General features: G+C 40.8%; 1 protein-coding gene across 9 annotated transcripts in view; it reads right to left on the bottom strand.

Moving 5' to 3' along the window:
• Positions 1-1,124: 1,124 nt before the first annotated feature.
• Positions 1,125-19,395, bottom strand: part of ano5a (anoctamin 5a) — a 270,568-nt gene continuing 252,297 nt past the window's right edge. For all 9 annotated transcript variants that reach the window (XM_063061746.1, XM_063061747.1, XM_063061748.1 and 6 more), the window contains 4 exons: positions 18,617-18,822; positions 15,576-15,760; positions 11,653-11,758; positions 1,125-5,890 (listed from right to left, as the gene is read on the bottom strand). In XM_063061746.1, the coding sequence (XP_062917816.1) occupies positions 5,666-5,890; positions 11,653-11,758; positions 15,576-15,760; positions 18,617-18,822 (722 nt within the window). In that variant the 3' untranslated portion in view covers positions 1,125-5,665. The remainder of the gene's footprint in view (positions 5,891-11,652; positions 11,759-15,575; positions 15,761-18,616; positions 18,823-19,395) is intronic.

Genomic DNA, 19,395 nt, shown 5'->3' with positions numbered 1-19,395 from the left:
AGGTGGTGTGGTAGAGTAGCAATTAGTGTAACAATTCCACTACAGCGACCGCGACCCAGGTGCAATTCTGGCTGCTGTGTGTGCCGAGTTTCTACGCTCTCCAATGACGGCGTAGGTTTTCTCCCGCATTTCAAAGATGTTCTGGTTAATAGGTTAATTGATCACATGGGTGTAATTAGTGGAGCGAGCTCAATGGGCAAGTTGGTCATGTTAACATGTTGTATCATCAGATAAAAATAAATTTAAAAAAAACGTCGGCTATCCAAGAATCTTTCTTGTGATCTATGACAATCTGCATACTTAGGGAAAGAAATCTCCTCTATGAATGAAATATCCATGTCTTCCAAGAGAACCCTTGAGCATAAGCACAGTTTAGTTGTTTTAAATGGTCATCTCCTTGTAATCCCTTCATACATGACTCCATCTCTCGTGGAAACATCTCAACATCTACCCTGTCAAGTTCCCTTAGGATCTTGCATGCTTGAATAAGTTCAGTCTCCATTCTTCTAAATGCCAGAGGACACAAGCCCAATCTGTCTAGTCTTTGTTGACGGGACACTCCGCCAGGAATTAACTTGATGTATTTTCTTTGGACGGCACCAATGCTGCCATAATGTGAGAGAGGTTATGGGCAGATGTAGGAATAGCACCGGAAATTGGGAGGCGACAGGTGGAAGTGACAAAGGGGTGAAGGAAATGGAATCAGACAGGAAAGGAAGAAGTACCATGGAATAAAGGAAGGGAAGTTATGAGGGCAGAGGGAGTAGTAGGAATGGAACCAGTAGTGGGGAGCGTGGGAGGAGATGGGCAGATGGAGATAAAGTTAGATTAGCTTACTTTGTAACCTCAGAAAATGGGACTTTCCATGAGATTGCTGTTTAGCGAAAGTGTTGGGTACATTGACTGCTTAACTTCAATCTCAGCAGATCAGGATCATGTCCACTTCTGACACTCTGCCTGGGAGTGTGAGCTCAATCTCACTGTTCCCTGTTCCACTTCAGATGGTATCTTAAACATAAGAGTGAACTGCAAGTGAGTTTTCATCAGAGTGAAAGTTTCTGAAACTGTAAATATAATCAGAACAAAATTAAAAAAACAAAAAGAATTCAACAAGTTGCTTCGGCATTTGTAAAATATTGTTTCATTCAAGTCAGGTACAGAGTAGGTCTTTTATGCAATAATTCTGAATAAACAGGACTATGCAATGTAGAAGGCAAACATGGTCTTACAAGAAAGAAATCTGCTGAAACTGTAAACTAGCAATACCGCGCATCAGTAAAATATCTGCAGTTACATTATTTGGGAGCTAAAGGAGGAAATCCCACATTGTGTGCATAAGTGAGATCACAAAAATACACCAGACACATTATACAAAACAATAAAAGATGTATTACTAAGTAGCATATTACATTTTCTCAACTTACTTCAGTTGAAACATTTTTTTTAAATATACAGATAACCAGATAACTTAGCAGAAACTCAATAAGTACACCATCATTTTCAGCTCTCACTTCCAGGCATTTCATCCGTTAGTCAAAACTATTCAGTATATCTGGTTGTGTAAAGCGAGACGCAACAACTTTCACAAAGTCGGATAATACTGTTCCATACAGGTAACTGAGTGTGTTGTGTACATTATATATGGCTTACGGTAATTTTGAGAAAGGTACATCCATCCCAGCATGGTTAAAAGGAAAATAATTTTGCTCAACTAGAAACCGATTGACGAAGGATAAATGTACCTAAGATAGCTTTAGAATCTATGTTTTATAGGCTGTAAAGAGATTTAGCATGTGGCTACATTGGTGAGAAAGGAAAGGTTTTGAGATAGCAGGGAAGAAATGCATTTTTGGTTGCCTATGCTAAGTGCATGCGAAACTTCGCTAGCAGTACTCAACTCCCAACATTTGCTTGCATTGACTTCAAAGGCACTGAATGTACAGGAGAAGAATACAAACAATAATCATAACCGAGTCAACCAAAAGTCCTCCCTCACCTATCAGTTATATGAATATTTTTATGTTCTTTGAGGAAGGCACCTGTGTTTGGTTTTTTCACAAAATGCTTCATTTAAACATCTATGTTACCATTGATCTCATTAATAATTTTGTCAAGTAATTGTTACAAGATTAGATACTGACATACTTAATGCCTACAATTATGAAAATATATGAAATGCATGCTTTCAAACAACATCCAATTGCTTCAAATTCCTTGACATTTAGTGATTTTAATGTATTTTTCACTTGGGTCACTTCTAATTCTAAGACTGCATTAATATCAGATTATTCTTATAGTGCAAATGTTTTGAAATATTGTTTTGGGAGACTAAAGAAACTCAGCTGACCTTCATTTAGATTTGCAAAAGAGACAAGAGAAAAGGGTGGGGAAAGAATTGCACCCAGTTTTAGCATTTAAATGTCAAACTTTTCTCCCCTCCACACTAACAGTCAATCACACAACCAATTTCTGTGATTAGCTATTAGTGCTGATGACTAGTGAAACTGACATCAACCTGTACATTTTGACCCCAGTGTATTGCAAAGTCTTATTTGACAACATTTCTTTGGCTTTATATTTCCAATATGATGAAATGATTTCATAGATATGCAACAATAGAAAATCAGTAAATAATGGTTTTCTAGCCATTATACAGAGATGACTGAAGAAAAGTCTTACAGTATTACTAATCTAACTCTCAAGACAAATTCATGCAATTTAGGTTGCATGAATAATTTACAAATAACATTTCATTATTTTTCACCCAAACCTGTATTGGCCAGTCAGACAAAAAGAAAATATTTGAATGAGAGACCAACAGAGCACAAAATTCAGGTACAACTTCTCTTTAACACAAGTAACTGTGGAAGGTTTAGATTTCAGAGACAATAGGATTGTGAACAAGAACTATAGTTGATGTTAAAATAGCTGCAGATATGAAAAACACGACAACAAAGAGTTAATCAAGAGTAAAACAAAATAAACTATTGCCATATTTGTAATATCCCATCATGCTTCACAAATTTGAAATCAACTCCTTAGGAATGAGTAATACTTTCAAAGTGCAATTTTCATTAATTAAAGCTTGAGCAACAACTTTCAACCTTCTTCTCACTACATCACGGAGACAGAAATTTGTCCAAGGTCTCTAATTCAATGTAGTGGCAAATACGTATTGTTTTCTGCTTCCAAAATCTGATATTCTACAGCAGCTGCAATGGAGCAACATTTCAGAAGCAGAGTGATTGAGTGACAAAGGATGAATTTCTACCTCCACATACCTATTATGTGCTACTCATTAGTCCTCTTCATAAAGTTAAATAAAGTCTTAGCCTTTATGTAACAGTTCATATAATAAAGGAAAATACTGTTATATTGTCTGGGGGTGGGGGGGGGAGCATTGTGACTGCAGAAACAATGAAACTGAGTTCTTAGCAGTAGAGAAGTTGAACTTGGCATACTGCTAAGAATCTTGCCCAGCTGTTGGAATCTTTTCTTCTTTAAGAGAAAGGGAAGGCAAGGACACAACTGTCACAAGCTCCATAAACTACATTCAATAGTGTGTTACCTTAGATTGGCTTTGTGCACTTTTTAAATTCACATGCTTATGCACTCAATGCTCTTGCACTGAATGTTTAAGGACAATAGGACTCAGATCACAGTCTGATGGCTCAAGTGAGACGATGTTAATGCAGAGTGTGTTGAGAAGGTATTAATACAATCTTTACTAATACTCTACTAAAGAGTATTTCAAAACTCTGCAAAAGGCAGAAGCAGCACCGGTATTTGAAGGAGAACATGGTTAGAGAATGCAAAGAAGGCTATTCCAGATTTAAGGCCATGAAGACTAATTTACCTTGAAACTCAACCTTGGTCATTAGATCCAAAAGCTTTATTATGTCTTCATCACAAGTCTGTGAATTTCAGGGACAGAATACATTGCACTGATGTTAACATCAAGCACTGAACACCAATAATTGGGGCTGAAGTTCAAGTCAATTAAGCTGTATATGAGGCAAATGGAATTTTGAGCCTTTTACCAGAACCAATCAAAATTCTAGCATTCTCATCAGCCCTTTATGATACTATTTGACAACTAATTATTGCAAAAGTGATTACACTTGATCTTTTTTCTATTCCCTATGAACTTTGCAGCAAATGATATGCTGAGTGGGCAAAACCACCAGGTCCAAACAACATTCTTCAATTTACTACAAAAGTGACCCCATGCAAATTACATTGAGAGTAGGCAAATATAGACTCTATAGTTATATCTCTGCCATTTGTGTTGTTGAAGCAACAGATGTTGAGGACCATGTGCACTGAAAGATGAGCATGAAAACCCACAGCAACCAGGTGTGAGATACCGAGGTAGGAATTCCCAAGGGGCAACAGTCAGAGCCTTTATAGGACAGATGATGCCTTGATGCTTCGTTTGACTGACAGCTCAGATGTGGTGGGCACTTCTGCCTCAACTCTGGCAGAATCCCTTATCAAAACCTCACTGTCTGCAACGGTACAATGTGAACACTTTGAAATTAGAATTTTAAAAAGGTGTATTTAACATACCCAAGTTTGCATCAGTAAGCTCAGCTGTTTCTCCATCTACGAATAATAATCACAGGAGAAAACAATGAGTAAATCTATGCTGTAGATTTCATTCAATGCTTCCAATAGAGAAATGGTCCCATTCTCTATGATATTGGACTCTCCTTACCTCAGGGACTGTTTTTACTTTTGTATTCTCCCTGTACTTATACAAGTAATAAGCAGCCATAAAGTTTAAATTCATGGGCTGTTTAAAGACTCTCCTGTTGGGTTACTCCCAATGGCCTGATGGTTTTTCTATTCAGTCTGAGTTAAAAATTAATTGCAAAGATCCTTAAGAACTGTATATTTTTAAAGAAAGACTTTTTTTTGCAGCTATTTAACCCAAAAATTATTTGCAACGTATCTCACAAGAGATCAGTAGTTACATCTAGGCACCAAATACAGCAGTATTATTTATCTTATTGGTTTGAGGGCCACAACCTAATGCAATATAATACCTTGCAAGAGTTCTGTTTAATTTTGTTATAGTGACACGTGCTAAGGGTAAAATTGCCAAAGTGGCAAATTTATACAGACAGTAGATGGAAGAAACAAATAAAGACCAAATAGAAAAAAAATATATATAGCTTAAATGGAGAAAGAAATCAAGGGAACATCTAATCAATTGACAAGTAACATTGCATCCAAAGGTTTGCATTGGTTTTCATAATGATTACAATACATTTTCAAAATGCATCCCAGTATCTTTCTTCCTAAGCTTAAATAGAAACTTTTCAATGCATCCAAAGTGACAAAATTTTGGAAGGCTCCATTCACATTAGAAGCTTTTTCTGCCATAGAACAAAGGCAAATAATGATTATATCAGAAGCTGTGAGCAGGAGGATTAAGACACTGCCTTGACAGAGACCCTGTACAGGGATCAGACTGAAACTGTGTCCTTATCAAGACGGTAGTATAGGATGGTAGCTGAATCAGTGCCAGTGACATGGTGATTACCGGAGCCAAATGCACGTCATCTTTTTTCCTTGTTAAAAAGAATTGAATTAATTGATTTATTCCAAAACAACTAAAACATTCTTGTTTTCAAACATTCCCAAACAGGCACAGCATGGACTACAGCTCCTCACTCAGCAGTTCCACTTTCTCTGCATGCACCGACACCTCCTTGTTGACCATGATGTTTTCCTTCCCAGCAAGCATTGCCCTCAGTTTGTTGAGCTCATACTCATGAAGTATCTTCTGCGTTAAATATTTCTCTCGTTTGATTCGATCCTTCACCTCCCCTGGGACATCAGGAATTAAAGCTGCTACGGTAAACTTCACCAGAAAGACGACGTGCTGGATTGGAATGGGAAAATATCAGTCAACATGCTGAGGTGAACAGTTCTAACAGGCAAAATACTGGGCGGACATAATGGGAGCCAACACACACACAAAATGTGCCCCTCCTCCTTCACTTTCTCCCATGGTGCACTCTCCTCTCTCATCAAATTCCTTTTTCTTCAGCTCCTTATCTTTTCCACCTATCACCTCACAGCTTCTCACTTTAATCCCCCTCCCCTACATAACCACTTCCCACCCCCCTCAAGTGGCTTCACTTATCACCTGCTTGCTTGTACTTTTTCCCCTCCCCCCACTTCTTATTCTGGCTTCTGCCCCTACCACCTTTCCTCTCCAATTCCCTCCCCCTCCTCTCCCCGCCCCCCACCAGCAGATGCTGTTCGGCCCATTGAGTTCCTCCCCTCCAGCAGTTTGTTTATTGCTGCAGATGTCAGCATCTGCAGTCTTTCGTGCTTTCTGCAAGCTGCGCTATTTAAGTGGGAGGCACCAGCTTTCAGAATGAGGTACCTGAGTAAGAATCTGAGCATTACATTTTGTGGTAAAGAAAATGCCACACTGGTAACTGTTCGTTCTTATCTCATTCCAGAGCCAACAATCTTCTTGTTGCCGGATGGCACTGTGACAAAGCTGCCAGAGCAGCTGGCTGATGGCACCAGAGACCTGGGTTCAATTCTGTCCTTGGATATTATCTACAGCTTTGCACATTTTCCCTGACTCCTCACGGGTTTCTTCCAGGTGATCCAGTTTCCCCTCACACTCCAAAGACACATGAGCTGGTAGATTAATGAGCAACTGCAAATTGCCTCTAGCCTCTAGTTTGAGTAATAGAATCTGGGGCGAGCTCATAAGAAAGTGGAGAAAATAAAAAATGAGATTAACATCGGATTAATTAGTGATGCACTCTCTGTTGTTGGTGTCTGTTTTCAGCAATGAAAACTGATAAGGGAGCAGAATGTGACTGGCTGGCTTATAGAAGTTGGCTTCCTGTAAAATACGACTTTCCATCAAACTATTTCTTGTACTGGGTTCAGTGCTATGGACTCAGCAGTTTATAATCTGTATTAATGATTTGTATGATGGAAGCACTTTTGACAAAAACACACAAATATAAGTGGGTTTCCAAGTTGTCAGGAGAACCTATCTCTACACCTCCCTCTGCAGCTGGATCCTTGACTTCTGCTCTGGGAGATTACAATCAGTGCAGCTCAGATATAACATATCCTCCTCACTGTCAATCAACAAAACTGTGATACCACTGTGTCACAGAACGAATCAAAGGTGGTGATGAATCAGCATATAGGAGGGAGATTGAAAATCTGGATGAATGGTGCCACTTCTTAATATCAGCAAGACCAAGGAGCTGATTATTAACTTAAGGAGGAGGAAACCAAAGATCCATGAGCCAGTCTTCATCAAGGGATTAGAGGTGGAGAGGATCAGCAACTTTAAATTCCTTAGTGTTATCATTTCAGAGGACCTGTCCTTGGTCCCAGCATGCAAGTGCAATTACAAAGAAAGCCTCCCTGCTTCCTTAGGAGTTTGTGAAGATTTGGCATGGCATATAAAACTTTGACAAACTTATATAGATGTGTAGTGGAGAATATATCGACTGGCTGCATCGTGGCCTGGAATGGAAGCACCAATGCCCTTGAAAACAAAAAGTAGTGGATATGGCCCAGTTCAACACAGGTAAAGCCCTTCCCGCCATTGACCACACCTACACGGAGCACTGTCACCAGAAAGCAGCATCCATCATCAGGGACCCCCATCACCCTGGTCACGCTCGCTTCTTGCTGCTGGCATCAGGAAGGTGGTACAGAGCCTCAGGAGCCATGCCACCAGGTACAGGAACAGTTATTACCCCTCAACCATCAAGCTCTTGAACCAAATGGGGTAACTTCATTCTACTTCACTTACCCCATCGCTGAACTGTTCCCACAACCTATGGACTCACTTCCAATGACTCTTCATCTCAGTTTCTCGATATATATTGATTATTTATTTATTTATTGAGATACAGTGCGGAATGGGCCCTTCTGGCCCTTGGAGCCACGCTGCCCAGCAACCCACTGATTTAACCCTAGCCTAATCACAGGACAACTTACAGTGACCAATGTGGTTGGCAGAATCTCAGATGGAGTTGAGGAGGCGTACAGGACTGAGATCGATCAGTTGCTTCAGTGGTGTCACAACAACAACCTTCCAATCAGTGTCAGTAAGATCAAGGGATTGTTTGTAGACTTCAGGAAGGTAAAGCCAAGGGAATACACCCCAGTCCTTATCCCTCAATTGATCCCTCAACAGAAGACATGACAGTGGCTATATTTCATTAGGAGTTTGAGGAGAATTGGCATGTCACAAAAGACAGTTGCAAATTTCTATAGATGTACCATGGAGAGCATTCTAACTGGTTGTATCACTGTCTGGTATGGAGGGGCCACTGCACAGGATCGGAAAAAAAAGCTGCAGAAAGTTGTAAACTCTGACAGTTTCATCATGGGCAGTAGCTACCCCTGTATCCAGGACACCTTCAAAAAGGTGATACCTCAAAAAAAGGCAGTATCCATCATTAAGGACTCCCATCGCCCAAGACCTGCCCTCTTCTCATTGCTACCTTCAGAGAGGAGGTACACACACTCAGTATTTCAGGAACAGCTTCTTTCCCTCCACCACCAGATTCCTGAATGGACAATGAACCCATGAACACTACCTCAGCATTTTCCTCTCTTTTGCACTACTTACTTAACTTAATTTTCTATTTTGAATATATTGTGACTTTCTGAATGGGGGCGTGGTCGACAGCCTGCCCCTGCGTTTCTAATGACCAGCACTGTTTACTGTTCCTGTGTTACAATGCTTTTGTGGGATAATGGTGGGAAGTTCCAGTCCATTTATTGTTACGTTTTAGCTTGGGTTATACAGTTATTTTCTGTGTATTTGTGGGTCACCCTGACTGTAACCGGGGTGAGTGATGCTCACCTCCCCCGTCTGCGTGAGACTGGTTGGGGTTCATTCTCCAGGTCACGGTACCCGGTCTGTTTTGTGTTTATCACAATAAAACTGTTGTTGAGTGAAAGAGCTTCCTCGTCTGTCATTTTGGAGCAAATGCTCGCCACAATATGCTTTTTATTGTAATTTATAGTTATTATTATCATGTATTGCAATGAACTGCTGCCACAAAACAATAATTTTCATGACATATGCCTGTGATATCGAACCTGATTCTGATTCTTCACTGAGGGGTCAGCGGCAGCAGGGGTGAACAATTTCAAGTTCCTGGGTGTGTCGACATCAAGATCTTTCCTGATAGATTGATACAATTAAGAAGAAGGGACGCCAGCAGCTATATTTCATTAGGAGCGTGAAGAGATTTGACATGTCGCTGAAGACTCGAGCAAATTTCTACGGATGTCCCCGTGAGAGCATTTTAACTGGTTGCATCGCCATCTGTTATGGCGGGACCACTGGACAGGAACAGAAAAATCTGCAGAGGGTTTCAAATTCAGCCAGCTCTATCATGGGCAGCATCGAGGACGCCTTCAAAAGGTGATGCTTCAAAAAAGGTGGCATTTATCATTAAAGACCCTCATCACACAGGACCTGCTCTCTTCTTGGTACTACCATCACAGTGAAAGTACAGGAGCCCAAATACCCACACTGAGTGTTTTAGGAACAGCTCCTTCCCTTCTGCCATCAGTTTTCTTTTTCAATACTTTTATTAGTTTCTACATAGAAGAATACAGAGTACAAGAAAGTATATATAAAGGTCGAAAAAAAACAACTACCAATTACATTATATCTATTCATAATAACAATTCATGTAGGTTAGTCAGTTATATTGAAATATACTAATTTATTACCAACAAAAAAGAGTCTAACCCCTACCAAGACCGAAACTGTTTATTAAGGAGAAAAAAAAAGGTAAAATACCTTCTCGTATAATAAAAAAAATAATACCCAACATCTAAATTTAAACAACGAATTGAGGGTTTTGAAAGTTTTGAAAATAATTCAGAAAGCAGATTTCTGAATGGACAATGAATCAACCCATGAACACTACCTTACCATTTTTGCTCTCTTTTTGCGCTACCTTATTTAATTTAATTTTGAATATATATTTCTTATTGTCACTTATGCTTTTTATGTATTGTACTATAATGCTGCTGTACCTTAAGAAATTTCACGACATTTGTCAGAGATATTAAACCTGATTCTAATTTTGGACATAAAGAACCTGCAGAAGACTACAGGTCGTTTTAATTAAGTGGGAAAGAAATGAACAAATAAAGCATGATATTGAAACATGCGAGATTATCCAGGTAGGACAGAAAAATGAAAAAGCAAATTACTACTTAAAACATATGAGATGACAAATAGGATCTACGAGAGGCACAAAATGTTACTATGCAGATACAGTTAGGAAGGTTAATGGAGTTTTGACCATTTGTGCAAGGAATAAGGAAGTATAGATTTAAGGAAAATTTGATACAACTCTACAGTGTACCGATGAGAGTTTTGCGCACAGTTTTGGTTTTAAGGTATACCTTTGCTTGGTGGTGGGGTGGAGATGTGTCTCTATCAAAGGAGGTATAAGGCACCCCTTCCCTCTACTAGCCTGCAGGTCACCCTTGGGCAAGGTGTAGCACTTGCTTAGCCTCCCGATCAGGGTCATGTGAAGTTATAGGAGCAGGTGGTGATGGTCGCATGAGCAACTGCCTGGTGCATATCACAAGTCCTGGTTAGGCGACCACTGATGCCAGACAATCTCTGAAGAGTATTGATAATGGCCGGGGTCACCCTTCTTGTAAAGACACTGCCCAGAAGAAGGCAATGGCAAACCACTTCTGTAGAAAAAATTGCCAAGGACAATCATGGTCAGGAATAGAACAAAGAATAAGGACAACAGCAATGAGGGAGGTACGAAAGACAGACGGAAGACCATGATTGCCCATGTCATATGACACAGCACATAATGATGATAATGCATTTAGAGTGAATGAAATATAGAGAAGGCTCACTAGGAAATCACCTGGGATGTGTGAAGGGAGGTTGGGCCTATCCTAAATGGAATACAGAATGAGAAATGGTCTTACTGAACTATATCACATTCTGCAGGATAGCTGCAGAGAGAGTATTTGTTTTGTTGTGGGTGCCTAAAACTGAGGGTCAGAGTTTCAGAATAAATGGTTGTCAATTTAATAGGAAGATGAAGAAAATATCTTCTCACAGAATATACTTGGTATTCACTGTCCCATGAAGCAGCAGAAATGGAGAGACTGAATATATTTAATGTGGAGACTGCCACATTTTAAGGGAATCATGGCAATAAAAAGTCAGTAGGAAGGTGGTGCTGAGGTGGAGGTTGACTCAACCATGACCTTACTAAATGGTAGGAAAGGGTCAAAGGCCAATAAGCTATCCATGGTGGGTTTTTTTTATCATTACAGATGGTTGGAGATCACCAAGTATTTGGTTGGGAATGTCAATTCTTCTGCAAATCATACCTCTGCAGCCGGGTCTGAAATACGTTGCTGGAATTGTGAATGGATAGTTAACCAGATAATGTTTTAACAATCATCCTCACAATTTCAGGCAGGCAACCCAGCTAACAACATATGCTCATGGTCGTCACTATGTGACTGATCCAAATTCCCTTCAATTTAGTTACAACCCCAACATTATGTAATGCTTGTCAGACTTAACTGATACATTATTCCTCATTACTTGCATTTTAAGAACAGGAGTTTTAAGTACAATACCTCCAAGATGATAATGAATGCCATTTTTGCAGCCAAAATATGCCAGAATTGCATGGTGTGCTGGAATTCAAGTTCATGTCCTGACGGGTAACGATAATCCTTGTATCTATAAATTTTAAAAAAAGGAATCATTGATCATATTTGTGCAAAGTAGAAATTGCAATGGAGATGAACTTAAACTGCAAATGATATCAAAGCTTAACAGTGAACTTTGATTAAACAGTGGAACCGTCCAGGATAGGGCCTCTCCTCATGGCCACCATTAGGTAGGAGGTACAGGAGCCTGAAGGCACACACTCTAGGAACAGCTTCTTCCCCTCCAACATCAGATTTCAGAATGGACAATGAACCTATGAACACGACCTTGTTTTTTTTTGCTCTCTTTTTGCACTAATTCAGTTTGATTTTATACTGATTCTAAATCAAGACTAAGAAAGCCACCTGAGTACCTTGTTCGATGCTGAGGCTGTGGAGGCTAAAGGAGTGCAGCCGTGCCCAAAACCTCAGCTGACCTCTTGGCTCACTTACTACAACAGGTAGCTCTTGCTGGAAACCTGAATGATAGCTCAGGCCTGTGCTTTTGGGCAGTATTCTCTGCACTTTGAAATAGTTGAATGTTTCACCACAACCTGGCCCGATGTGAACTGAGCCACCGAGGCAAAGCTCAATGGCTGCCAGTGGGTGTGCTGCTTTTGGATATTGTAGGGTGAGCAATGCACCATTCTAGGATGAGAAACGAAGCTTAGCCTGCACCTTCCTAAAAAAACACACAAGAGGCTGGAGGCACTCAGCAGGTCAGGCAGCATCAATGGAGAGGAGTAAACAGTCAATGTTTCGAGTTGAGACACTTTATCAGGGCTGTAAGAGAAGGGGAAATGAGCCAGAAATGGTGGTGGGGTGGGGGGTGGGGGATGGGAAAGAACTACAGGCTGCCAGGAGATAAGTGAAGCCTGGTGAGGGGGAGGGGGAGATAAAGTGAGAAGCTCTGAGGTGATGGATGGATAGGGGAGAGTGGACCATGAGAGAAAGGAAGGAGGAGGAGCACCAGAGGGAGGTGACAGGCAGGCATTGAGGACAGAAGTGCTGAGAGGACAGCCAGAATTGGGAATGGAAAATGAGAGAAGGGGTAAGGGGAAATTACTAGAAGTTAGAGATATCGATGTTCATCCCATCAGGTTGGAGGCTACCAAGACAGCATATGAGGTGTTGATCCTCCAACCTGGGTGTGGCCTCATTGTGGCAGTAGAGGAGGCAATGGACGTGTTGGAATGGGAATAAGGAGTGGGAACGGGCATCTAGCCAGCTTAGTGAGTGTCAGCTGCTGCTGAGGAGTGGTTGTTTCCTGTGTTGTCAAATCTTACGAAGTCCCTCTGCACCTGCATCTGCATTGTCATCTCCCTCCCCCTTTATGTGCCTGCACAGTTCTTCCCGGTCTGGAGATTTCTCTCTGATAAAAAGCTCCACAACAGTCATTCACCATTCAGCTTGGTACCATGGATAAACTTCAAGATTGGGGAGAGCTGGGCATCCAAACTTAAGATAGCAGCTTCATCACATTCAACTGCTGTTTGCATGATTTGTCTGCTTTAGCACATTGATTGTCAGCCTTTATTATTTTTCATAAATTCTATTGTATTTCTTTACTTTCCTGTAAATGCCTGGAAGAAAGTGGATTCCCACTAACTGGCCATTATTTAATTGGGGCGGTCACTTATTTGGGCCAACTCTTAAAGAACAACAACTAAATCAATAAAATAGTTGAGATTCCCTTCATTTCCTTGGGACACTATATTACTTAATTGGGACAGGAAACTTGCTGAACAGCTACAAACTATTGCCAGTTGCATGCACTTGTATGGCTGTTAAACACTCCATGGTGCTTAGAGTGATCAGTTTTTAATTAGCATCAGTAGCATGCTTATGTTCTAAAAGCAGTGATTTTTGTCACTGGCAGTTGGCAGAACTTCGCCTCTTGAAGAGCAAGCCTCATGAGGTGCCTCCTTGCTGGCAACACATGGAAATTGAACTCTTCTTGGACTGAGGCTGAACTACGGAGGATGGGGAGGAGGTCTGGCCCCTGCACATGTAGCACGCAGGCCCAGCGATGTGTGGACTCACCTTAGTGTTCATGAACCAGATCCCCAGCTACGGGTAAATAGTCCCACTGCCTTGTGGGAAGCCTCAGGAGAGACAAAGGCTACGGGAGTAAGTTCAGACAGAAAATCCTAAGTGGATGGACGTGACTGAATGTCCTTCCAGCAGCTCCTGCAACCAAGTTGGTGCCAAACATATTGTTTCGCTTTTCTCTGGACTACACCAGTGAGGCCGAGAGGGGGATCTTGATGACAGGGGATCTCAGGATTTCCATACCTTCCGCCCAGTCTTGCGCCCTGGAGAGATCACCCCAGTGCCAAAAAAAAACCCATTGTGTTTCGAGACAGACGGATGTCATCATCGTTGTTTGGTGTAAAATATACAGCAAGACAATTCAGAACAGTTCTGCTCACTGCGGTTTCAAGCATTCAGGCTTGGAGATGCTGGAAATGGTCTTGAGTGAAAATGAAAGGATTTCACTACTTCAACAAGTTAGGGACTACAAGGAACTTGAAGGGATGAACAATCATCTTGAATGTTATAATGAAAATAAAGATTTGGAGGATGCAATCATCTAAAGCATTGTATGAATGCAGTCTATTATCTGCCCTAGGTGTCTGCACAGATTTTGCTCTCTTACAGTCAATCAAAAGAACACAGCAGATGAATTCCTCCAAATGATGACTACTAATAACTAATACACAGTTTTATCGTACTGTAGAGGTATTGCTAGTGTTTAATTTATTCTGTCTTTCATTTAAATCCATAAATTGTTACTCAGTTATATGGTAGTTTGTCTTTTTTTTTATACCTTTTAACCATTTTCATGAAACTTTGCCTAATAGGGGGCAGCCATTTAATTGGGCCAAAGTGTACTGGTCCCGAAGTATCCCAATTGAAAGGAATCCACTGCATATGGTGACATCTACGTATGTCGATGATAAATTTACTTTGACTTTGAACTGGTGGTGATGAGGACAACATCAGGATCCAGGAAGTCTACCCAGGAAGTCCTGTCACTCCCACACTCACTGTGCTGGCCAGAGTCCGTCCTTGAAACCTCATATCTCAGCAATGAATGGACGTATCATTTACACCAGCCTGCCTATAACTGGCCCTCACAGGCAGCCTCTGCACAGTGCCTCAGTGATTTGCTGTGCAGTGGGAGTACTAGGGAGTCAGGGGACTGCGCAGATGAGTAGATATCTTTAAAAATATACAGGGTAGTAGAAATGCATTGGTGCTCTGATTCCAGGGCAAAGAAAGCTGCAACTAGTCGGTGCCCTGTTGGGTGTTGGAGATTGGTGTGTGCTCTGAAAAGCTAACTTTTCAAAATCTTGCCAATGAAGATCATGCAACTTAACTTTCCCAAGTTGAGTACAAAGTGGGATATTGGAATATTGGATCCAAGAACTCATTTAGCATGAAATTTCCCGTCTATACCAGGAATGCCACAGCAGTTGCATTAATCTTACGTAACCAATGCACTTTGCCTGTCACATGTCTATAATCCAGATACAAAATCTTTCAACATATCGGTGTGTGGCGTTCCCTGGTGGACTACCTATACTACCAAACCTTCAGTCTCTGCATCTACTCATGCACAAGATAGTAACAGTCCAGATGGATTTATGGAAGGTAGATCAGAGTCCTGGAACATGCCTCAGTTAATCAAGAACCTCCAGGTTTCAGAGCCTTAATTCCAGATGCACACTCAACTGTCAACATACAATAGAATCGCAATATCTGACATTTTGTTAAAAATAACAATTTTAAATAACTTTGAAGATATGTTTATCAGACAAAAGAATTTTTTTTTCAATTCCTACCTGCACGATGTGATTTCAATGCCACCGTCTGATGATGTTTTTGGTCTGTCTTTTAAGACAGAAGTGTTAGCAATTGAAAGACTGTTATTGATATATCCTTTCATTGGTAGGTCATCATTTGTAGAATATGCATACTTGTACACCAAACGTGGGATCATATCAGAAGTAAAAGCCACAATGAAAGCCTAGGGATTTGAAAGGCATCACACAGTGAAGTAGTTGTCCTTTTGTGCATAAAATATATAGCAGCATATTTATAAAGGTTGGGGGGGGGGTAATCATGGACATTAAAACTAATTTTCAACAGTAGCACACACAAAATGCTGCAGGAACCCAGCAGGTCTGGCAGCATCTATGGAAAGGAATAACCAACGGTTCAGGCAGAAACCCTTCTGGTAATTTTCTGTATTCTGGGCACTTGATCAAAATGATTCCACACAACACTTTGCGAAGTCAAGGGTCTAGTCGGAGCGATGAACTTAAGGAACCAGGCGAGAGTAAAACAAAAATGCACTAGAGGATCTGGGGTGTTTAAAAGTTAATAAATCTCAAGCATCTGTGTCTAAAGTTTTGAAAGAGGTGGCCTAAGCGATGGTGGATTCTCTGATCTTCTAAGATTCTAGATTCTGAATTTCTTCTGTGCATTGGAAGGTATCAAGCCTGACCCTGCAGGATGAAGGGAGAGAGGAAACTGGGAACTACTCATTTCAATAGCAGATGTAACCAGTCTCCAACGAAAGATGCAAGAAGTGAACATCTTGAGAAGAATCTATGAACTGAGCAGCCAACATAGATTTATGGAAGGTAAATCACATTGGACTAATCAGTTGGAGTTCCTTGAGGATGTGCATAGTATTTTAATTTATTTAGAGATACAGCACACAGGCACTTAGGCCCAACATGTCCACACTGCCCAGTCACACCAATGTGATCTACTAACCCGTTGTAGGCTTTATTCTGGAGTTGTGGTATATAGCAAATATTAATTTCAATAGTAACCAGTCTTCAGACCTGATTGTGGATTGTGGATTGAGTTTAAAATGCAGCTGGGAACAATGGTGTTCTTGGAGCTGTAGCCTGGGATCAATTGCAAACCTGCATAAATGCAGTCCAGAGTCAGTGGAGGTTAACCGTCATTTTGGGTGCCTGCAGTGTAGATGTGGAGATGGTGTTTGAAAATTATATATAATTCAAAGGAAGCATTGTGGATACATTGAAACTATATTGTTTGACCTTTGACCTTTAGTATATGAAAATGTAATATAATATTGGGTCAGGAGACCTCTTCTAAGAGTGAATCCTGTTTGTTCTGATGAATAAAGATTTCTATATCCACCAACTTCAGTGTCTCTCAGTGACTTCAATCACATTCACAACGACCATGCTTCCTTGGAATAGAGTAGTAGCATAGTTAAAAAGGAAACAAGTACAGGTGGTGTATTTGGATTTTCAGAAGGACACTGTGAAGGGTCCATGTGAGGGGTTGGTCAACAAGGTTGCAGTACATGGTGTCGGGGGTAACTACTGATGTGGATAGAGAGTTGGTTGTCAGACAGAAAGTCAAGGGTGGAACCAAACCAATCATTCTAAGACCACGGGTCATGACTTACGGGTACAGCTATTCGTACTCTATAACAATAATTTCACTAAATGGACCAAACGTCAAAATGTCAAAGTTGCTAAACAAGGGCATGATTATGAGCTCGGAGAAGGATGCAAAGAACCTTCAGGGAGGGACATAGTGATACTGAGAGAGAGGGTAAGAGCATGGTGAATGGAATCTTACCTGGAGAGATGCATGATCATTCTGTTAATAGATGTAATAGAAAAATACCTACTGGATGATAAATAAATGGGGACTCTAATACTGAAAGGGACCTGCGTGTGGTTGTGCACAAGTCACTCAAGGCCACCAAACAAGTGCAACAGGTGATTAAGGAAGACAAACATTATGTTGGCCTCAGTCACTATAAGCACTTTTTATAATGCTATTTACATTGTAAATACATACTGGTATTTATACACATTTTATTCCATATCTGTACTTTAAATTCTAAATTATTTTTATATTCTTTATTCTTTAGAATTGTTGAACGTTGTTTTTTTGTTTCATAACACACCACAGCAAATTCCTAATCTATGTAAATGTATACGGCCAATAAAGTTGATCCTTGATCCTTGAAACCAGGCTGAAAGGTTTTGCAAGCCAGTTCAGATTAGAGCTGGTAGGCTTGTGGTCACAAATGAGGTTACGATGGCACGTTTGCTTCCTATAAGAAATTGATGGACCAAAATGGGTTATAGCATTTGGTTCATGGTGATTATTAACTACAGAGTGACTGAGGTAATAGATAGAGAGGGATGGAGAGAGAAATGCTGGCCTTGTCATCAACATCTGAGTTCATGAACAAAAAAGGAGAAGTCCTTATGATCAGCAGAGTACAAGTCAAGCCAAGTGTTTCCATACTGTCACATACTGATATAGGATTCTTCATTGCTGTTTCCATAACAATCAGGGTTATAGACCTGAGATGAACCCTTGATCCCGGAGGACTGGAGGACCACTCTCCATCTTGTCTCCACTCTTTTACCTCTTTGCCTTGGGTGACCCAACCAAGAGCCAACGCACAAGGCCCTAACTCCAAAGAGCGTAGCTCTCCAGGTCATTGAGGCATGCAACCCTCCAAAACCTACGAGAAGATTGTGCTCCACTTGGAGGTGTATTAATCTTTAGCTTATCCTTGTAAAAAACCACTGCCCTCACCTATACACTTGGGGTGATTTACAATGGGCTATTAAACTACCACAGCACAGGTCTACGGTAAAGTGAATGTAAACAGGAGTGCTCAAAGGAAGCTCCCACAGCCACAGGGAGAATATGCAATTCCACAGTGGTTAGATCTCTACAACTGTGACACAGCAACTTCACCAGCTGTGCCATGGGGTCTGGGTTATGAGTGGCACTTTGAGGCTATGATGCCGGATGTACAATGCGCTCAGCACCTTGGCATCGCAGTCCCGGTGGGAAGCAGAACACTTACATTTGTAACGACAGATAAAACGGCAACGCCATTCAGTATCTGCTGCCAGATTCCTATGCTGTGGGCCTTTGCTGCCATTGGCCTTCGGAACTGCGTGATAAACTTCCAAGCATCCACACGGATCTCGATGATGTTGTTCAGCAGAGCAAGAACGGGCGCCAGAGGAAACGAGGCCACGAAAAGAGTAACAAAACCAAACTGGATAACTGCAAACAAACAGCAGATGACATCAGTAACCAAATGTGATTGTTTCTGTTTTCAATGTCCATCTAAGTATCAGATATTAACAGTCTCTTACCACTCAAAGTTAATAGCTCACAATTTTTCAACCTGAGGACAGGGCCAAAGAAACATTTCTTTGATTGATGAAAAAAATATAGAAAGTCCACAACATCTAAGGAATATCATTAAAGCTTTTGAAAGCTGATTTTTTAATTTTAAAAATGCAACAAAATGGCTTCCCAAATCAAATAAATCATATCACAGATTTACATTTGTGGATATTTACTCAGAAATTGCAATTTAGAAATCAATTTCTTTCCTTCACTTTTTGGGTCCTTAGCGCCCAGTGGAGCATAGACCATTGATGACCTCCTGTCTCCATCGTTTCAAGTCCATAACACCATAAGACATAGGAGCAGATTTAGGCCATTTGGCCCATTGAGTCTGCTCCACCATTCAGTCATGGCTGATCCTTTTTCCCCTCCTCAACCCCATTCCCAGGCCTTCTCCCCATAACCCTTGATGCTGTGTCCAATCAAGAACCTATCTGCCTTAAA

This window comes from Mobula hypostoma, chromosome 11 (assembly GCF_963921235.1).
Source record: "Mobula hypostoma chromosome 11, sMobHyp1.1, whole genome shotgun sequence".
Lineage (NCBI taxonomy): Eukaryota > Metazoa > Chordata > Chondrichthyes > Myliobatiformes > Myliobatidae > Mobula > Mobula hypostoma.
Note: the sequence above shows the minus strand (reverse complement) of the source record. Positions and strands in the feature narration are given on the sequence as shown.